We start from the raw sequence: 18,716 nt of genomic DNA on the forward strand, positions 1-18,716 counted from the left end.
GTAGCTGTATTATTTAAGGTTTCTTTGTACGATGCATTTAAAGCTTCCTGATAGATCTGTGTAGACTTCAAGCATTTGCAAGGGAATCATATCAAAGGGATACGAAATACAAGGTTAATAATACAATATAATATGTTGCATTTAAGACTTGTGAAATCACATTTGAAAGAACCCTGCCAAGTTACAGAGACCACATAGAAAAACAATAATAAAGAAGAGTCTTATTTCTTCACTTGGCTTGCAGCCACAATAATGGTTTGATGTGGCCACAGTGACAGAGTTAGGACAACAGCTATTGTTTCTGAAATGAGTCTCTGCCACTGAGGAGGCCATTGTCTAACCAGAGTTATAAATTCCATACTCTGACCCCCAAAAAAAAGGAGAAAAAAAAAATTAAGGAAATTGCCCTTTTTAATTTCTTAGGCAACACAGCACTTGCCATTCCTGAAAGAAACAAAATTGAATGAAATTCAGTCAGTTACATTAAACTTGCTGCAAAGACTTTTTTTTTTTTTTATGCCTTAAAAATCTAATGATGACATTCATTAGAGTAACAACAACAGCAGTATCTACCGAGGGAGAGAAAGCAACCATAGAAGAGAGATTAAGGGCTGAATTATGTTCTTATGTTCAGAAAGGAAAAGAATCATAGCACCCACCAAAATACTCCCCTTCTCCCTTTCTGTATATGCCAATAAAAATAGTCTCCTCTTCCTTCTAGCACTGTGTGCTGCTCAATGTAAACTCAGGTCACTTCAGGGTAGGAAGAGTAAACTAAAGGGGAAGGAGATGGCATGTCCTTGCACTGCGCTTTTCTTCTTTCTTTGTATGGCACATTGCTGCCATGGCTTTGGGCAGTTTTCTGTGTTACAGAAATGCAAATTATTTAGAATGTTTGCATATTTATAGATAATTTGCATATGGCCCAATAGCTTCCATTTAATGCTTTCTCACCTGGCCATATCAAACATCAGGGCAAGATATGGTGATAGCAGGATCTGTGATGTTTAGAGGAATGGATAACACCTCACTTAAGGAGTGTTAGTTCTGTAAGTGTCTGAAGTTGTAGCGGATTTGATGCATAGGAATAATGGGGTAATTCCCAGGGAAGGTAATGTGGGTTGCAGAAATGCATCTCACTAGAGAAAAAAAAAAAATAAAAATGTGTGTGACTTGTACCTGTCATTTATTTTGGCTATTGGCATAAATATATCCATTCTTACAGGGGAAGAACCTCAGTGAAGGGAAGCAGATCAACTGGCTGTCAAGTAAGCTCTACTGTGGCCCCATCTGGCAGTGAAATGCCTCACTGACATCTCTTCTGCTGCTCAGCAGGGTCCAGAAGAATCCACACAACCTGCAGCTGATGGTTACTGTGTTGAAGAAGAATGCAATTCTGAAGAATATTATGTTGCATCTATCTTTGACAGATGCTTGCTGAGCCTTATTAACACATAAATTGTATGGTTTGAAGCTTAACTCTTTTTTATGTTGAAAGGTGGTCTTATACCTAACCTTTCATATAATAATCTTTAACAAGTCACAAGGCATGGGAAATGGACTTTATCCTCAACTTGATGGCTAGTTTGTAAGGAACTAAGATCAGGAATTTGTTTTCTAACCAATTACAAATTTTGCTGTGTACACAGAAACTAGCAGACAATGCCTGGTGGCTTTGAGTGAAAGTGATAAAGGGGGTAGATGGCACAAATGAGGACACCAGCCTTGTAGCAAGTACAACAGCCTCAGCCTATAGATGATATGAGTAACCTCCTGCACATATAAGAGAATAAAAACAGTAAAAGGGAAGCAACCATGGGGCACACTCAGAGGCCATGGTATAGGCTACAGAGAATAATTGAAATAGGGAACAATGACAAGGAAGTATGCAGGAAGTTTGAGTTTTGTTGTTGCAGGAACAGAAGTACAAAAGGACCCTTTGGAGCTTTCCCACAGTAACTACAAAGCATGAAGAGATGTAGCTACTAGAATTGTCTCACATACTTAAGTTTTGTTGGCTCACCTTCTATAACTCATACACCAGTTACAAGTCCTCTATTTTGTTGTCCCTAGACAAAACAATGTCCTAGCCAAGCCATACATCCCCTCTCGCAGAATTCAACAGATGGCCCCACCATCCCAGTAGGACATTTCCTGCAGCTCACAACTGCTCTCCCATGTGTGATACCAGATATTGGTGTAGAGGTCAGTGGTTTCTTCAACTAGTACACCTCAAACAGCAGGTGGTCTACTAGGTTTCACTTTCGTTTTGCAATAATCTTAAGACAGAAGAGGTTTCACAGAACATCATGCAACTGGAAAGGGGTGGAATAAGGTAAGGCTCATCATAGATCAGTGAAAATTTTTGTAAGAGTATTTCATCCAGGGTGTTCCTTTTTGTTTTCATTATATAGTTTATACACAAAGGAAAATAAAGAAGTGAAACTGTTGATTCCTTTGAGATTTTGTTTGATTTAACTAGCTGGATCTCATTTCAAAGGACTTCAGAAATAATTACATTGCTTGTTTAGAAAGATTTGATATATAATGTCTATTGTTTTCTTATTTCACTTGAGAATTACTGAAGACTTTTATAGATACTTATTTCAAGATTTCAAAACTCAAATGGGTATGCTGATTCTCTGATAAATGCATCATTTAGCCCGCATGTTTGTTAGACACTAAAGTTGAATACACCTTAATAGAAAGAGTCAATCAGTGTTTAACATTGCTTCCAATCCTGATGCTCAGCTCTCAAGACTTTTTTCTGGTGATAAAAATAACACTTTTTGAGGACCCAAGTTTATCTGAAATTTATACACACATTAAAAATGCATATGTAATAGTCAGTATTCCAATTCCCTGTTTATATATAAAAAAGGGGGAAATGGCATACCCTTCTTTTTCTTTCCCTTACAGGTCACTTGGAAGTGTGACTGTAATCTCACCTAATAAAAGTAATGAAGGGAACGGAAAAATAAAATACTCTCCCAGCTCCCAGAAATCAATTTCTTACACTTCCAGTCTCTGCACTGAGCACTTCATTTCCGACCATCATAACACAGTTCTGAGAAGGTCTGTGAAATTCCGTAATTTGCTCCCAACTATCTTATTGATGAAAACTGTTTACGAAAGATGCAAGCAACCACAAAACAGACATTACAGAAATTACTTCCACTATTGAAATTAGTTAAGCTTTTATGTAGTTTAAATTTTATCACCTTTTATTTTTTATTTTTTCTGGTTATATGCCTTGAATCAAATCTTCATGGTGAAGTGTGCCACAATAATATGTTCACACTGGCAATAAGAAGTATATAAAGAAGCAAACTCTGTCCTATCTGCACCTGCAGATGATATTGCTGTACCAGTTCTGCTCTGGTTCCACTGAAGGATGCTAAATGTCCAGAAAAAGTAGCAACCTATCCCACCTATGCAAGTGACAGAACCCTTTTCAACTAATCAGGAATGAAAGATTTGGAGAACTGAGAGATTCCTGAGGGTGAAAAAGAATGCAGAAAAAAGAAACTCACAGCCACCATGGCTGTTACTTAGGCAATCTCCCAAACACAGCAGAATTCTCTGTGCTGTGGTCTAGAGCTTTGGATTATCAATATTTAAGTAGGATTTTACTCTGCTACACACACTGCAGTTATAAACTACATGCACATAAATATTTTTACATGCATAATGTGCTTAAAGTTTTAAAGATAAAATTTTTGCATTGAAAAAGCAGTAAGAATGCAGGGAAGAGCATTTATTAAGTAAATGCTCTTTCAAAAACAACGTTCTGGGTTCTACCCAGCAAACAAACAACTACGGCTTGTGTTTGTGTTTAATTTTGACTGCATTTGGCTTGCGTTTGTTTCTTTGTCAATGCTACAACAAACTCATTTAGCTAGAGACTATAAATTTGAAATGGTGCCATTTTTACAAGAAAGCCACTATTACAGGCCAAGTCACGGTTGTCCTAATTACAATAATATAGCAGGTTTATATAACCTGGCCCAACAACATAATCACAATTTCTTTTTTACTTTATGCACCTAATACTGCCTCACAGGAAACAAACCCATTTTTTTAAGAGATGAGGCAAATTTTAAGATGTTCAATTGAAAAACTTCCTGCATTTCTTTCTGAGGTTTACTTTCGCAATGCTAATAACCCCGCGATTAAATAGGGAGCGCAAAGAGATTCAACAGGTTTTAATTAATGAACACATCTAATGTGATTTAGCCATTAACCATTGCTGATTGTTTTACTGTTAGTGTCAGGTTTCATAGTTTCTCTTTGCAACAGGCTAGCAATCAGAAATCTAATTAAAAATAAAAGTATTTTTATATGGTCAGGTAAGAAAACCTCTGTTTGCTGGCAAACTAAGATTAAAAGCCATCATAAAAATAAGATGTGTGTGCTCAGCTAATGCTCTCCTGTTGTTTTGCCTGTATTTTTATGTGCAAGTCAGGATACAGATTCTGCACATTAGTCAGAAAGAAAAATATGTATGCCGTCACAGGGAGTAGGAAAGCAATTCTTTTAGTGTAGCAGTGAAATGTTCATACAGAAAAAAAAAAAAACCAAACAAAAAACAAAACCAACTTGTATGTTCTAGAGAAGGTAACGCACAGTTGGTGCTAGAAATTTACATCAATCCATATTCAATGAAGCACCCATTTTGCTGAAAGATTGTAATGGCTGGTAAAAATAAAAAATGTGACCATAATGCAACCTAATGGGACTATGTGTTCTCATTTTCCCGGGAACATCTGGGAAGCATTTTTTGCTTCTCGGATGCCCTTTTTGGTCTCCTTCACTCAGTCTTCTACTCTTCCCAAATCCTGACAGGCTGAAATCTCTGTTTCATTCAGAAGATCTGATTACCAATGTGACAGGGCATTAAGGGTACATTTGCATAAAAAAAGACCTACCATTATTTACCAACTGTTTTGTTTTTCTAAAAGGATCACTATGCTTCAAAATCTCTAGCTGGATTTTGAGTTTGGTTGATAGTAGCTGTGCAGTCAGAAGTGGTCAAAGCAAAGCATTGTTTGTATTCAGCAGGTCAGATAAGCATTCTTTCCAAAATGAAGTCTTTTCTTCTCTGTCCTTCTTTGCTATAATCTCACAGGTAGCATGACAGTTGTCATGGTAACAATTTTTTATTGAATAAAACTGCAATAATCTCATAAAAACCTGTATAACTTCTTGACATGTAAATTATTACTGCTTCAAAGCTGAAGAAACTTATTCTTATTTGTTTTTCATTTTTCTTTTTTTTTTAATACAAAACATAGTTTTAAGTCTTATCACCCTAAATTATTCTATATGAGACCATTTCTAAACACAAGATCTATGAATTAGGGATTTCACTAACCAAATAAAGAAAATGTACGTGGAATAGAAATCTGTGTAATGCACCTCAGAACTTGTTATCATATGCAAAATACACACATAAAATATTATCACTGGTATTGTAAATTGCATAGCTTGGTGTCTATGCAGGTATACACACATATATGTGGATATGTAGCATGAGTGTTTGAGGTTTTTTTGCAGATCATACCTTATTTCACTCCTACCTTCTACACCAGTACTCAAATGTATTTTTATTATTATTAACACCTAATTTATTGCTCTAAAAGACCAATAGGTGGATCAGGTCTTACAATGCAAGTCCTCAAGGACTGCAAGAGCTGAGCACCAGGAATTGCAAATGCAGATGACAAGAATATGGGCCAGAACGGTTCACTGAAGGAAAAATGGGCAACTTACGCTTAACATGCTAGAGAGACAGGAAGGCCAGCATGCATCCTGTATATATAGAAGAAACCTGAGTACAGCCACTCACAGTGGAGAAATGAGAAAAAAATGTGTGTACTTTACAGATGTAACACTGATTTGTGGGTGATGAGAGCCGTACAAATACATAGATACAAGACTTCATTTAATCTTCTGCAAAAAGAAAAACAACAAAAGCTTCCCTACAATGAGAAATTGTACAAGGAGGAATATGTCCCCAAGGGAAATAACAGAATCCTCCTCCCTGAAGAGCTCACTCTATTGCACAGGATGCTAGATAATGCATTCTAAGGGAAAACCCTAGAAAGACAGGAAGATTAACTAATACAGTAATTTGTCTTTCCCAGCTGTGATTTATTTGACTCTAAGTAGTGAAATACTGTGATGCTGTCATGATCTTGTTTATGATGATTAAGGTAAGGAAGAATGAAGAGAGGATTATTTATACAACTCAGTTTTAGGCTCAACTGGCTAAGTTTGGTACCTAGTTGCACTAGCTTTGTGCTCTAGGAGGGGAAGATAGATTTGTCCTTCTCATGAGATCCTTCCTTCCTGGTTGGACAGAGAAGAATACAAATTAAAATAGCCAGCTAGTGTGAATGCCTGAACTTCAACTGTATGACTACTTCCTTGTGTGTATGTACTGAAAAACAGGTCCCATCAGTCTACAATACCTACGGTCCAGGAACTTCAAGCATGTAAGCTGACACACCAACATGCAGGACAAGTACAAATCTTGCAAGACTTTTGTTTTCATTTACATGAATTTTGATATCTATATATATATGTATCTGTATACATACATGCAGCTATGTGAACTTATATAGACAATTGTATATATTTTCTGAAATAAAGTACAATTGATATATTTCCTATTCAGTTTTATACAACCAAAAGCTTAGAGAAACAAAGCATTACCTGTTTGTTCTATGGAAGTAGTCATATATAATGTCACTGAAATGCACAGCAAAAATAATTTTAGAATCCGGTATTCTACAGACCTACAGGAAATGGCAGATGCTGCCCCAAAGACTTGATATCTAAACCAAAAGTTTTAACACCAGAAAAATCTGGCTTAATAAAGGGATCTGAAAGAATTCAACAGAAGCAGCTTGGTCAACAGTAGGAAATAACCACTACAATATATTATTTAGTACCAAGCAGGAAAATGCAAGAAACTCTTTCCTGTTTCAACCAGGAAAGTAATCTTTTCATACACATCTGATATACTGAGTCATTAGGTCCATAAGCAGAAGAGGTATCCAAGTTGTTTCTTTTGAGTGTTACATATTCCTTAATGCAATTTTTTAGAGTAGATAGTTTAGAAAGTTAATGAAATCTTTAAAAAATGTTAATAGCATGCACTATGTGTGTTAGTCAAAATCTCTGAACAGCTGAACATCCTACCACTTGTAACATACAATGTTTTTAGATTGCTCATGCATCATTTTAAGGACTTTTTATCATGTGAGAGAAATGGGAAAAATATATTGTATGCAAATGTGTAACTGCAGAAGTATGAAAGGTGCTTGCTATGCATAGGAGAAGAATGCCTTCTGTACAGCCCACAGACAATGGAACAAGCTGGCAGCCTTCAGCATTTTACAGCTGTATAATGAGGACTGTAGAAAGTGTGGCTGTGAAATCTAATAAGCTGCATATTTTACAATTTTTGTGCATACATTAATTGTTTTAGAACTCTGATGTTGGCTTTTTAACATGATATTTTGGAAAAGAAAATGTTTTACATCAGAAATATGTATTCACAGGTAGTGACACAGGTAACTCTGGCAATTACCCATGCTGATATTACCTACTGCTTGGATTTAGCTAGTGTGAATCTAATAAGTAAGGACACTGACTTTTCAGTTTTAAGGTTGGCAGTTCTTTCTTGCTACAACTTATAAGATGGTGCCATCAGAAAGCCTGCAGGTATTCCTTTATAAATTCCCTTGGGTGACTGTTTGTTAGGATTAGAATACAGTCTGCAATATTACAGGCAATAGTAGAAGGGTAAAATATATTTTATGTTTGGCTTAAAGAATTATGTTTTCTTTTAATGCTTTTGTTTCATACTGCTTTTTTTGTTTGTTTGTTTGATTATTTTCCCTTCAAATATCACCCTCACTATAGAATATTAATTGATATTTGTAAGAGATGTGGGAAATAGCTGTGCCTTTGTTCAGGACTTTTGAAAGACTGCTTGTCTCTAATCAATTGACTATTTCATCAGCATTCACTTTGCGAGGTCCCCAGGCAAAGACAGTAAAATTGGATGATCACTGTAGACTATATTTCCAAGCAGGAAAAAACCCAGTACTGTAGGGCTTGTTGATTTCAATGGAAGTTTCAGGTTATTCTCAGGTATATTGCATAAAAATATACATAAATCATAAAGTAGCCCTAGCTGTTTATTGCAGAAACTCTTTCATTTATAACTTTCTCTTGTGAAAGCAGAAAACGGCTGGAATAATCTTGCAGTTTTGATCCTCCACTTGCTTTGTTTGGTAAAGTGAAGCCTACAATGCCAGCAACTGTAAAGGTTGCAAAAACAGACTCTGAAATATTGCCCCCTCAGGCCACTGTGGAGCAAGCATATGGCAGCAGAGACCATTTTAGCCCCAGGGAAAAGGTACAGTTGAATCAGCTGCCCAGCAGTACTCTACCAGCTGATTCATGTCAATATGGCTTTCACATCAGCTCCGCAGGCAACTGCTTATCTGTATTCATGAAGAAACATTAAGTGCTGCAGATTCAGCAACTAAACAAAGACAGACTTACCAATTCGGGGCAGGGTGCGGAATGACCAGTGCCAGAAAAAAAATGTATTCTGAGTCGGATCTGAATCTCATTTTCCCAAATGTCAAGTGTGTCCATCAAAGAGACGTCTTACACAGGCCATATGAATTAATACAGTTTAAGGAGTATTGGCCCCCACCTGTTCTAAAGCTAAACTTTTGTGTTAGCAGAGTGATATAAGTTCTACCACTAAAAATTTTTCTGAAAATATTAACACACCGAATGAAATTTTCTGACCTAGAACTTCCCACCTTGTGGTGAGAACTTGTCTGCATTTCCCAGAACTGAAAAAAGAGAGAGTACGTTCCAGTCCTGTGGCATTTCATAGAGACTCACTCTGTCACTGTACTGGTCTACTTCCTCTCATCTGTTTTCCACTTAGGCATCATTGACTGGCTAGCAAATGGGCTCATGTCCCAAGCCTAGCTGTTTGGAAAATGAAATTGCATGCTTTCAAAGACTGAAAAATAAATATCCTACTGCTTTTTGAAACACCTTTTTAATTAGAAATTTGGGAAAATTGTGAAAAATCCTGCCAAGAATCGATTTAAACTTGCAGTCAAAAAAGAATGTTTTGCAAACCTGAGTCAAAGACTTATTTTCATGTAGTTATAGAAATAAGATGATCTGTTTGATATGTACAAGAGAAAGCAACCACAAAGAATTTCAAAAGCAGAATACCTGCGACAAGAACAATATGTTTGTTACTATGAGACAAGAATCATCTGGAAAAATGACAGTGGCCCAGATTCTTGTAGATTACATGGGACTAGAGAAGCATGCACCTAAGACTGCCAAAATTTTCTCTGCTTTGCCCTCATAAGATCAACATACAGCTATGTCTGTCTGTCTGTCCTCCTCCTACCATAGGAAGATGCATTCCTCTATATGAACTCCATAAGGAACTATTACTTTAATTCTAATCCAAACAGCTTTTTCCAGAGGAGTTTAACTTCGCTATGTGTCATTTGCATGGTTTTCCTTTGTGCAAAGGGGATGCATGTGTGCAAAAATTGGGAAATTTGTGAAAAATTGGTGACAGTTAATGGAGATGAAAAATGAGAGTTTGTGTCTAAGAAACAACTACACCCTAATACCTCTACACTTTGCACAGGTAATTTAGGGTTTATTTCTAAGAATCAGGCAGTGTCTTCAGAACCTGAACATTCAATTACTTGCTGCCACTGGCAGAAAGTGTTTTAAGCAATTCCACTGTTTTCAACAATTTTGTGTAAAGTCAATGAACTAGCTAAGTACATGGGATAATACAGGTCTGTGCAAACAAATGGTCAGATTATAAGCCTCTAACAACTAATATCATAACTTTATCTGTTGTCCAAGAGCTCATAATGGACACTTAAGAGCAATATATAAAGTAAAAGACATTTTCAATCAGACCTCATGAGAAATGGAAAGTACAAAAATAATAGCACACAGTCAGAAATACGTTTTTTTCAAGGCTCAATAACAAGTCAAATTAAGGAGAAGACTGTCCTGGTTTTGAATATATCCTAAGGAACTACTTAAGGTTACTTATGACTTTGCTTTTGGAACTGTGTCTCTGTCATGCAGAATGTACAGGAGATTTTAAACGAATTTTGAAATGAATGCACACTCACTGAATAAATCTCTTACGTAAAACACTATTCAGTACCACAGTGAGTGAACTTGATTATGCACAAGATGAACAAGTAGAGGAACAAGACAACATGAACATACACATTTTCTAACAGCTGCTACATTGTTGACATATTTTGCAACATCTGCTAGGTTTTTACTTGGCTTTTGCACTGTCTTTACATTTTTCATTTGGGCTAATTTGTAGTTGACCCCAGTAATATAGTCCTTTCACTCTCCAGTTTTGCGACAAACTATCATTGATTTAACAGTCATGCTCAGTGTCTTAAAAATCAATGAATACATAGGAAAAAAGACCCAGCAAGACAATGTGGTTGATTTTGATAACATTTCAGGTCAGGTTTTTATCACAACTTTACGATTTATCAAGTTATTTTATCACTACTCATATCAGACATTGCATGTTCATTTCATATTCAGCAGATTTTGGTCCTTTTGCAAACAATTTGTAACTGGAAAAGTACTAATACCTTTGAGAGAACTAGAAATAAAAGCTACACTGTGTGCAGTGCGCTCCTACTATACATGGCCATACTGAATAACTGTTCTGCTTCTGGGATTTAAAAATAGAAAGATTGAATGATTTCTTATTTACTGTGGTGTAATCAAGGGCAAGCTTTGGAAAACACTGTGAAGTATATGTGCTTCTGCCAAAATTGGAAATTGATATTCTGACTCAACTGAAAGCCTAAATCCTTTCCGTTAAAGACCTTTTTCCCCAATAAATAATTTTCATGGAAGCATTTAAGGACAAAAATACTAGTCTAAACTTTTTCACATCATCAATATTTTCAAGTGCCAAAGCCAAAAGCATTTCTAGAGCAATGGCAGACTGAATTTCATTGTATGCATTCTAAGATGGATTTTTTTATGACTGTCAGGGGAATTCTTAATATTTCAAGATTATTAAAGTTTGTCTGTTTACCTTAATTCAGGCAAACTATAAAAGAATTCTCTTCCCTTATGGCTTTTGTTCTTTTTCCATCTGTGTCCTTTTTTATTTCACCAACACATTTGTCACTGTACTTCTGTCGTCTTCTGTCTTTCAACATGTCACTAGCTGTCCAAACATTCTTGGCTTCATGAAGAAAGGAATCAAGAAATTTCACTCCTCATTCTCTCCTGAAAAAAAGATCCTGAAACTTAGGGGAGACAATATCCACTTTTGCTCCCATTATCACCTCTGCAGTATGCTTCCAGGGAATTCATGGATCTGTGTGTAGCTGAGAAGGCAACACAGAACCTCGAGGGAGGTGGTGTGGTGGGTTTGGATTTCTTTTCTTTTCTTTTCTTTAAATAAGCTACAGGACCAGTTCCAATTACCCTTGTGGATCTTCTAAGATTGCTCATTCATTTACATAATACGCTATCTTCACTGCAGGCATGTATACAGAGCTCACAGACAAATGGGAGGAAGAAAAAAGAAGCTTCCTCCCAGAAGCTTAGCTGAATCTCTGTTTGAAAGGTTTTAACTGGTTTTCATTCCCAGTGTGTCCCTTTAAATCTAAAAGTAATTAAGCAAGATTTACAGGCAAATTAAATTATTTCCTATTTGTGAAATGCAACACTGTTAAAATGAAGGGATTCCTCAGATTTCACTTTTTGATCTTTAATTCCTTAAGAAAACTAGTATCAGAATTAAAAGATTAGAATGCTCAGTTTCAGCAAATAATATATTCTCCATATACACTATTAGATCTCACAAGCAAATTCATAATTTTGGAGTTAAGGAACAAGGCTTACTATGGTAGATTACATAGGAATTATGTAAAAAATAATAAAGGAACACAAGGATGAAAGCAGGGAAAATTCAATTTAGTTCTCAAAACTTTTTCTTGAATGTGCTCCTCTTTCCTCGAAGAGAGAAATAAATGATTTCAAAATAACTCTGAACACAGTGACGATACACAGCACTCAGTACACGTGTGGGTGTGTGTGCGGTAAAGACAGCTGAAAAGTGAGCATCATTCCTACAGGAGATAACACAGTGCAATACTAATCGTCTTTGCACCAAGCAGTGGGAGGAAAGTCATGCTAATCCCTTTCTTTTGTTTTATTAGGGAAGCAGGATTTTCCAGATATCACTGATACATAACACAAAATCAAACAGGCTCAACTGTGGTCTTATACGTGTGATAATTTCATATAATGGCACAAACACACTCATTCATAAGTACCACATACACAAAGCTTGAATGTACATTCAGTTTTCACATCCCCCATAGTGTAGCATTCATGTTATAGATTATATATATAATACCACTGATGTTCATATAATTCGTCTCTTCTACCAAGGAACAGAAGACCAGTATTTATTTCACCTAGTAGAAAAACTGCATTGTGTTAGAACCTTAACGTTACGTTACAGAGCAACGAAAGGCCAATGTGTTCATCTGTATTTTATGCATTGCTTTCCACAGAGGTCCAAAAATAAAATGCCTTGTACTGCATCCTCATTACATAAGTACTATATATAGAGTATGTGAGTTCCTCTTCTGTTTCAGGAGTCAGAATTGCATTTTGAGGAAAGGGGTTTAACAGAATTTTGCTTTATCCTGAATAAGAACACTGCCTAGTAATGACTGTGTTGTAGAAACGTCAAGGCTGAAATTAGCAGCAGGTGGAGATCTCTTTAAGGGGAATTAAGTAAGCGGATAATAGAAGTGATGTACTCAGTGTGGTAAAAAATAAATAAATAAATAAAATAAAAATCCTTAAACTCTGAAAGGAAACAGTTTTCTCATAAACACTGTAGAGAAGTTGAAAGTCATTTTAACAAAATTTCAAGAAAGTTAAAATACTCTTTGGACAACCCTTTAGTACAGCTCTCAATGGCGCTACCTGTGGGTTAAGAGAGGAAGGCAGAAGGAAACAGCAACAGCAACATTAGTGAAGGAGTTAACATTCTCATCTTCAACCTTCCAGCCTTGAAATCAGGTTCCATCAGGGATTAAGCCACAGATTGGACTGTGCATGCTGCTCATTCATGACCTGTGTTAAGCAATGGGAAACATACTCTAAATCTTGAAGCAGCAGATGAGAATTAGGCTTTGTTTTCCAACAAAAGGAGTGTATGTTTTTGCTTCTTTAGAGAAATAGCTTGAAAACATGAACCCCTAAGAATGTCACATAAAAAAAACCACCAAACATTCAATGTTCAGGGATCATAAAGGATGAATGTGCAAAACTTGCACAGTTTCAGTGATAAAGGCAAAAAGTGGTAGACCTCCATGGTAATCCGTAATAAATTTTTACCTATACTTGTGTTGTCAGAATAAACCCTTTTTGGGCCAAACTCTTTCCTGTGGTTTAAGAATACACAAAAATGTGGAAATAAATTATTTCAGAGGCAGTTCAGTGAACAACTACCTTACTTCACCCTTCTCCCTCATGATAGGGAAAGCAGATGAAAAAGTATCCTCTGAAAGCGAGCCCCTTTCACTATCCTCTAAACTGACATCTATGTCCAGATATTGGTCACTTTTTCTACAATCTTCTACTATAAAGTTTTCCCAAATAAAGTTCTACATTTTAATTAATCTCTCATGATTTTCCTTTATATTTTTCCCCTCCACTTTCACCCTAACACTTTTCTCAATTGTTTCCCTCTTTCAGTAATGTTTGACCTTTTATTCTCCTGCTCTCATTAAAAGATCTTAAGAGATCTTTTAAACCTCACCCATTCACTAGATGTGTATTCATCTGGTCTAGCTACTTGTCAAAAGTTTTTAATATTGTTTTTTTCCTCATCTTCTTTATAGTGAATCCTCCTTTTATAGGGGCCATGTTTCTACTAGGGATTATAAATATTGTTCACATGTACAGATATAAATTATTTTTGTAACAGCCTCTGTGATCAGAAACCATCTTTTCTTGTCTGCAAGTATCTTCATTTTGTTTTTTCCTCGAATACCAAACAAGTCCCATTCATAGAAGGATTAACTGCCTTCAATTTTTCTTCCTCCTTCTATTCCCATTTTTTTAATTTATTTATTTTATTTAATTAAGCCATTTTCTTGCCTAGAGCTTGGCAGAAATATCTTCCGAAAGCAGGTCCATATTATGCTTTTGCTGCTGTATAATTAGAAGGAACTTCACAAATTAAGCCTATGTTTTGGTAAAAGAACTGACATGCAGGTTTGAAAATTCATATATCGGTTTCAACACAAGCAATTCAATGCAACCAAGATACGAAAATCTCTTGGAGAAGTGATAATAAAAATTGAAGCCTTGGTTATCACTGTGTAGCCAGCACACCGTGCCTGCATTTGAAAATGACTTGGTACAACTCATTCCACCGAATGTGAGAGAGACAATGGTTCTGGATCCTCCCATTCCTCCTGTTTTTAACTAAAAAGACAAAATGCTGGTTTTGAAACTTTTTTATAGGGTGCTGCTTTATTTTACAAAGTGCCCTGGCACTCCTTCAATTATCTTGCTTTGACAGACTCAACCAACCTGATGAAAAGCACATTATCCTCAACCTAGTACTAGAAAACATTAGAATTCACTCTGCATTTCATGGCCAGATTTTGTTGTCTTTGATTATATTGAATTCTTATATTACCCTGAAATTGAGTCTTTCGGTTTGATGGGTTTACCTCCCCTTTGCTCTAGTGAGAGATAAAGAACACCTGCACTTGACATGCATGTGTCAGTAGGGACTGAGGACCTCAGTACACAATTGTGTACCTCTCTAAGTACAAACTCATACATCTGCAATTTCAGAACAAGACACAAACTATGTAGAAAAAAAAAATCTATTATATTAATCCATAAGGAAACAGATTCACACTAATCCAGCAAAATTAGTAAGTATAAGAAAATGTATTATTTCCTACTCCTTTCTTTTTCACCCACTTAATTTCCCTTTTCACCATCTTTTCCCACAGTTTTCTCTGTTTTCCCCTTCCATCTTCTATGTAAATCTTATTGCTAATTGGTTAAGTCCACTCTGGAGTCTAACCATCAATTCCCAGACACAGAATCTTTCATGTCAATGTTTTTGGCTGATTACAGTTGCACTTAGAGAAAAAAAATGTCAACATACAGCAAGTGCTACAACAGTGTATGAAAATACACAAACACATAATTAAACATCAACAAAATATCAGTAGAGTGTCATGTTGGAGCAAATCTTGATAAATCCTTCCCAATAACAATACAGCATCATAAAAGGAATATAAATTTAGCCCATTAAAGTGTTGTTGGACAGACACATTAATACATCTGTTAGTCATTTTCTTACTACTAAGGGACTGTACTATTGTGCTGCAGATGAAAGCTTTGGCCATGAAGAGATTTGAAAATATGCAAATTAATGCTAACAACATAATAAATATCATACTATTCATCAACAACTCAATGGCATTCTGGCATAGTTTAAACTGTGAGGAAACAAAGTTAGTCAACGTTTAGACATACATACCTACAACAGACATTTCTGGAACTGTGGCATGATATGGACCATCAACAAACTCTGGGGCATTGTCATTGATGTCTTGAACCTTAATAATGAATTCTGAGGGAGGCTCAAGAGGTTGGTTTGTGTCCCTATCGACCGCTTGAGCTGTTAGAGTGTATTCAGCTTTTTCCTCACGGTCAAGCCTTTTCATTGCATGAATGTCTCCAGTCTTGTCATTGATCACAAAGATTGTTCCAGCTCCATCTCCTGACAGAATATACTTGATTTTGCTGCTGCCAGGATCCAGGTCTGTGTGTAACTAAAAGGGAAAACAAAGCATTTTAGAGACAAAAATTATACCCTGAAATATTTTTGTACTGGTCTAACCATATATTTTCTGAAGCTATTCTTTTGTACTTTTCTCTTAGCACAAGTGATCCAGATCGCAGCTAGAATACACAAGGAGAGTGGGAATTTGTATGCATACTAATCAAAAGTGAATGCAATCATAGGCATAATTAGACTTTCTATTTAAAAAGCAGCTGTTATATATATTTTAAATCCCTGTTCTAAAATGTAAATATCTTCAAAACTATTATCAGCCAAAATGAAAAAGCACAAAATGTCCTTAACCTGTTAGATCAAAGGGTGATTGAAGGATTAACAATAATACATATTTTAATCTAGTTTCTTATTTTTAGTTATGGCTTTCAGCTTATTTTCAGGTGATTGAAAATGGCTGAACACTGGCAGCTATGCAAATGCTGTAACAGACAGCATTCACAGAAATTTAGAACTCAGCTGTTAGCAGAGCTTAAAAGGTTCTAAGATCATTACTATGAAAGTATTTCCCCTGAAAGAATTGCTAAAGCAAGTTTCCAGAAATCTAAGAAGAATCCTTAGACATATCTTCCCTATCTCCTCAATGCCTCATTAGAAAAAAAAAAAAATGTATTTACATTGAACTTGACTTTTCAAAAAACCAAGATAGGATTATAATAGTCTGAAACAGGATTTTCTTCTGAAAACAGGTATTTCTTCTCTGATTTTTTTTTGTTTTATTACTTAAAAGCCTGAACTGAAGAACACTGGAGACAAAGGAATACTACTGATTTTTTTATAGTCTCAGAACAAAGTACTAAATATCAGTTTATATCAAAAAACTTCTCATTTGCAACAACAAGCACACCAGTTGCTGGACCATATGTATTAGTGTCAACACTTTCAAAACCACTGGACAATAAATATACAGTAATAATGCTTTAAATTCTACTTACTATTACATCAAAGACACTCAATGTGAACAGTACGAAGTGAATAATACATCATTAAAAATTTAATTTGCATTTATTATTATTTATTTCTCCCTCACAAAAGATAGGCTGAAGGAAATATGATCAACCTGCTTAAGTAAGCTGCAACATGACTTACAGCAACTACTATTACTACTTATTTCTGTTTGCTCATTTTTGTCCAGACAGCTCAACAAAAATTGTTGCTGGTTATGCATTTTGCTCTTCAATTGATAGCAGTGGTTGCTAGGGCCAAACAACATTGTCATTTGATATAAGAACCTGCATTAGGATATTAAAATAGGTGTGGAATAAGAGTCTTGTAACACTGGCTACAGCCGAGCCACAAGTAGATTTTCATGTCATGCCACAAGTAGGCTCTGCAGGTTCTTCAGAAGATAATTGGTCACATACAGTTATATCTTCAAATTAGCCATTAGGAATAAAAGCTTAGAAAACTCAATAACAGCACCTTACAAAGAAGGAATCTTGAATTGCTGCAATGAGCGCAGCAGACAACAGCAGTCAGGTCTGATTTTCCATTTGCTCTGGTTTATTATACATACAAAACTTGGGCCACCATTGTATTCTCTCCTCTGCAGTAACAGCAGAACTCCCACTGAGTACAACAGGTGTAACTTCATCCCCTGTGTTTTGCTGGGCAACATATTATTACCACACCAGCTACTGCCACACCACTGTTTTAACAACTTTTTAAAAGCACTTCAACTGTCTGTGAATATGAATGACTCAATACAGTTCACTCTCCCTACACAAACATACACATAAAGTGACTGCAGAGCCCTTTTTCAAAACCTCTATTTTTCTTTTTGCAGTTCCCATCAGCTTTTACTTGAGAACAATCAGTGTAATTTATGTTATGTTAATTAAAGTTAACAGCACTCTCCAGTTGGTTGGTAGTGCAGTTTTCTCCAATTGATAAGACATGTTAAAACATTACCACAAACTTTTTTGCCTTAAAGATTATTGTCCTTATGAACAGGATTACACTCAATGTAGGTATTAGGAACACAAAAAATTATTTTCAAGGTCCCAGAGCCTGTCAAGATCAATCTAGAATCTGTTTGCATTTTAAACAGGTTGTTTAAGTGTCTATTTGATCCCTAAATAAAATCTATACATTATTAACATTGAATATGAAGATTTTGTCAGTATTCAAAGCTGAATTAGAGTGATATAATATCATAAAACTGTCTAGGCACACACAGCTCAGCAAAGGAATTTGGAACATCTTGGTTTATGGGAAAAACTCTATAACATATAATAATATATAATAATGAAAAAACTCTATAATTACAATTGTTTCCTCTAATAAGTTAAAGTCCTTTGCATCAAAAAAAAAAAAATAGATATTGCTATTTGAAACACTGTAAAATGAAGGACTAAACATTAAACAAAAGTAGAATAGCTAGAAGCATTTTATAATCTTGAAGTTGAAAATGAGTATGATTAGCAGATCAGGTTTTGAACCTAAAAATTAATAGTGGGAAAAAAAAAGAGTAAACATTTTTTCATTTTTAATTAAAAATAAAAAACAAACAAAAATGAAACAAACAAACAAACTAAACAAACAACAAAAAAAAAAAAAAAAAAAAAAAATAAAACACCCAAACCAGAATATGGCATTTACTAGTATCACATGTGCCTTCTACGGTGAGTATTCAGGCTGACCAGTTAAAATATCTTTCTAGGTTCTGAAATTCTTACACTGTACTATCAAAATATTGTAATAAATGACCTATGAAAGAGCCATTTTTTCAAAA

The 18,716-nt window shown here is 35.5% G+C and overlaps 1 protein-coding gene across 1 annotated transcript in view; it reads right to left on the reverse strand.

The window, feature by feature from the left end:
* The window catches only part of CDH8 (cadherin 8), a 135,658-nt gene that overhangs the window by 78,744 nt on the left and 38,198 nt on the right, over positions 1 to 18,716 (reverse strand). Inside the window, exon 2 of the mRNA XM_065661228.1 lies at positions 15,665 to 15,959. Within this exon, the coding sequence (XP_065517300.1) occupies positions 15,665 to 15,959 (295 nt within the window). The remainder of the gene's footprint in view (positions 1 to 15,664; positions 15,960 to 18,716) is intronic.

This window comes from Lathamus discolor, chromosome Z (assembly GCF_037157495.1).
Source record: "Lathamus discolor isolate bLatDis1 chromosome Z, bLatDis1.hap1, whole genome shotgun sequence".
NCBI classification, from domain to species: Eukaryota; Metazoa; Chordata; class Aves; order Psittaciformes; family Psittacidae; genus Lathamus; species Lathamus discolor.